This window comes from Asparagus officinalis, chromosome 5, assembly GCF_001876935.1.
Source record: "Asparagus officinalis chromosome 5, Aspof.V1, whole genome shotgun sequence".
Classification (NCBI taxonomy): domain Eukaryota; kingdom Viridiplantae; phylum Streptophyta; class Magnoliopsida; order Asparagales; family Asparagaceae; genus Asparagus; species Asparagus officinalis.
In genome coordinates this window covers 61,801,427-61,803,507 of record NC_033798.1, presented here as the reverse complement: position 1 = coordinate 61,803,507, position 2,081 = coordinate 61,801,427, and the positions used below count along the sequence as shown (strand labels likewise).

Genomic DNA, 2,081 nt, shown 5'->3' with positions numbered 1-2,081 from the left:
GCTCTAATAAAATTACTTGGGCTGATGAAGTAGATCTGGTGAAAGAGGGTTCCTCCTCTCGTCTTCAATGTCCAGATTCTCTCTCTCGTCTTCAATGTCCAGATTCGCCAAGAGAAGTTAATCCTAGTCCTTTGTTTTCTGCTTCAAAATCAATTCCTTCTGATAAAAGTGATACTATTCCATTGATTTCTGCTACGAAGCCTGTTTCAACTACTGTTACATTGGACAATAGTGACAATTTGAATCCTACTGTTTCTACCTCTGGTGGGAATGAAAAGAAAAGTTGGGCGAGTCTCTTTTCAGACAATAGAAAACCAGGTTGCGGCTTGGATTTGAGCTACATTCCTTCTGAAACAGTCGATACAGTCACTTTTGATGATGATGAATGGAATGAAGGAGCCTCTCTTTGGAAATTCTCACTTGTTGGTCAAGTTCTAGGTATCAATGTAAGATTCAAAGCAATGGAAAATTTTGTTAAAAAAGTCTGGGCACATCTTGCAATTCCTGAAATCTGTCTTCTTAAGCCAGGGGTTTTTCTCTTTAATTTCAATAGCAAAGATGAAATGAATGAAGTTCTTATGAGTGGACCTTGGTTTTTTGGTTCAAGACCATTCCTATTAAAAGCATGGTCTATGGGGGAGGATCTTGAAAAAGTTGATGAACACATTTACCCTATGTGGATCCAGTTTCCTGCACTAAAACTCAATCTGTGGAATGAAAAAGGGATTAGTAAAATATAGGAAAGGAAAGGAGAAACTGCAGGAGATAAATCAGTCCACAGGAAAGGATATTGGTATTTGTCAGCAAAGTATCAATTCTGGATTATCTGGAGAACACTGTTCTGTGCATGTTGTGCACGCTAATACCAGCAGGAAATCACAATATGTAGCTTCAAGGGTACAAATCCAGAATCAAGAGAGGAAGAATTCCATGATTATGAATCCTTTTTCTCTGTTGAACAATGAAGCAAATGACTTTGATCCCTCTACAATTGATAGGGGAGGTAAATCAGCATGAATTTCTCCTTTTGGAATGTTAGGGGCTTAAATAAGTCCCCTAAACAGCACTTGGCAAAATGCCATATTATGCAATATCATCTTTCTTTCTTCTCTCTTCTTGAAACAAAAATAAGTGACACAAAGGTTTCTGTGGCTGCTAATAAGATTGCAAAGAATTGGAGTTGGTTTTCAAATGCAAATAGCTCTACTAAAGCTAGAATCCTCACTTTGTGGGATCCTGATATCCTAGACATTCAAGTGCTGTATTACTCCCCTCAGCAAGTTACATGCTCTGTTAATTCAAAGGATGGTAACTTCAATAGCATCTTATCTACAGTATATGGCTTCAATCATCAAGAAGCCAGAAAAAGTTTGTGGTTGGAATTAACTCAGATCAAACAGGCAATTGGAAATCAAGCATGGCTACTTTGTGGAGACTTCAATGTCATGATCAGTAATGAAGAAAAACTGGGAGGTACCTTGTTAACTGATAATGATACAAATGATTTCTGCAGGTTCATTGAAGATTGTCAGTTATCTCACCTCAAAACTATTGACTGTTTCTATACATGGAACAACAAGCAAGATTCTGATTCTAGAGTGTGGTGTAGGCTGGATAGGGCTTTAGTAAATGATCTCTGGATTAGCAAGTACAATGCAAGTCATGTTGAGTACATGCTTCCAAGTTTTTCAGATCATTCTCCAGCTCTTGTTTATGTTTATGAAGACAAAGTTCAGGGGAAAAAACCTTTTAAATTCTTCAAAATGTGGATAAAACATGATGAATTTCTTCCTACAGTAAAAGCAATTTGGGAGACTCCTGTGAGAGGTTGCAAAATGTTCTCCGTGCATTCAAAGTTGAAGAAACTTAAAGAGTCTCTTAAAGGACTAAACAAAAGGCATTTTAGCAATATAAGTGAACAGGTCCTAAGAGCTAAAACTGAAGTTGATGAAGTACAAATGAAATTGCAATCTGATCCCCTTAACTCTGTACTCATCAGAAAAGAAAAGTGTTGTATTTCCAAATACAGTAAGCTATTAGCTTGTGAGCTATCCTTTTATCAGCAAAAGGCTAGGATTACA

General features: G+C 37.1%; 1 protein-coding gene across 1 annotated transcript; it reads left to right on the top strand.

Moving 5' to 3' along the window:
• LOC109841907 lies at window positions 1,014-2,074 on the top strand. Its single transcript, XM_020410829.1, has 2 exons — window positions 1,014-2,013; window positions 2,064-2,074. The coding sequence occupies exons 1-2, from the start codon at window positions 1,014-1,016 to the stop codon at window positions 2,072-2,074; spliced, it is 1,011 nt and encodes a 336-aa protein (XP_020266418.1).

Excerpts from the sequence above, each read along its gene's own strand:
- LOC109841907 (XM_020410829.1), top strand. The coding sequence starts at position 1,014 with ATGAATTTCTCCTTTTGGAATGTTAGGGGCTTAAATAAGTCCCCTAAA.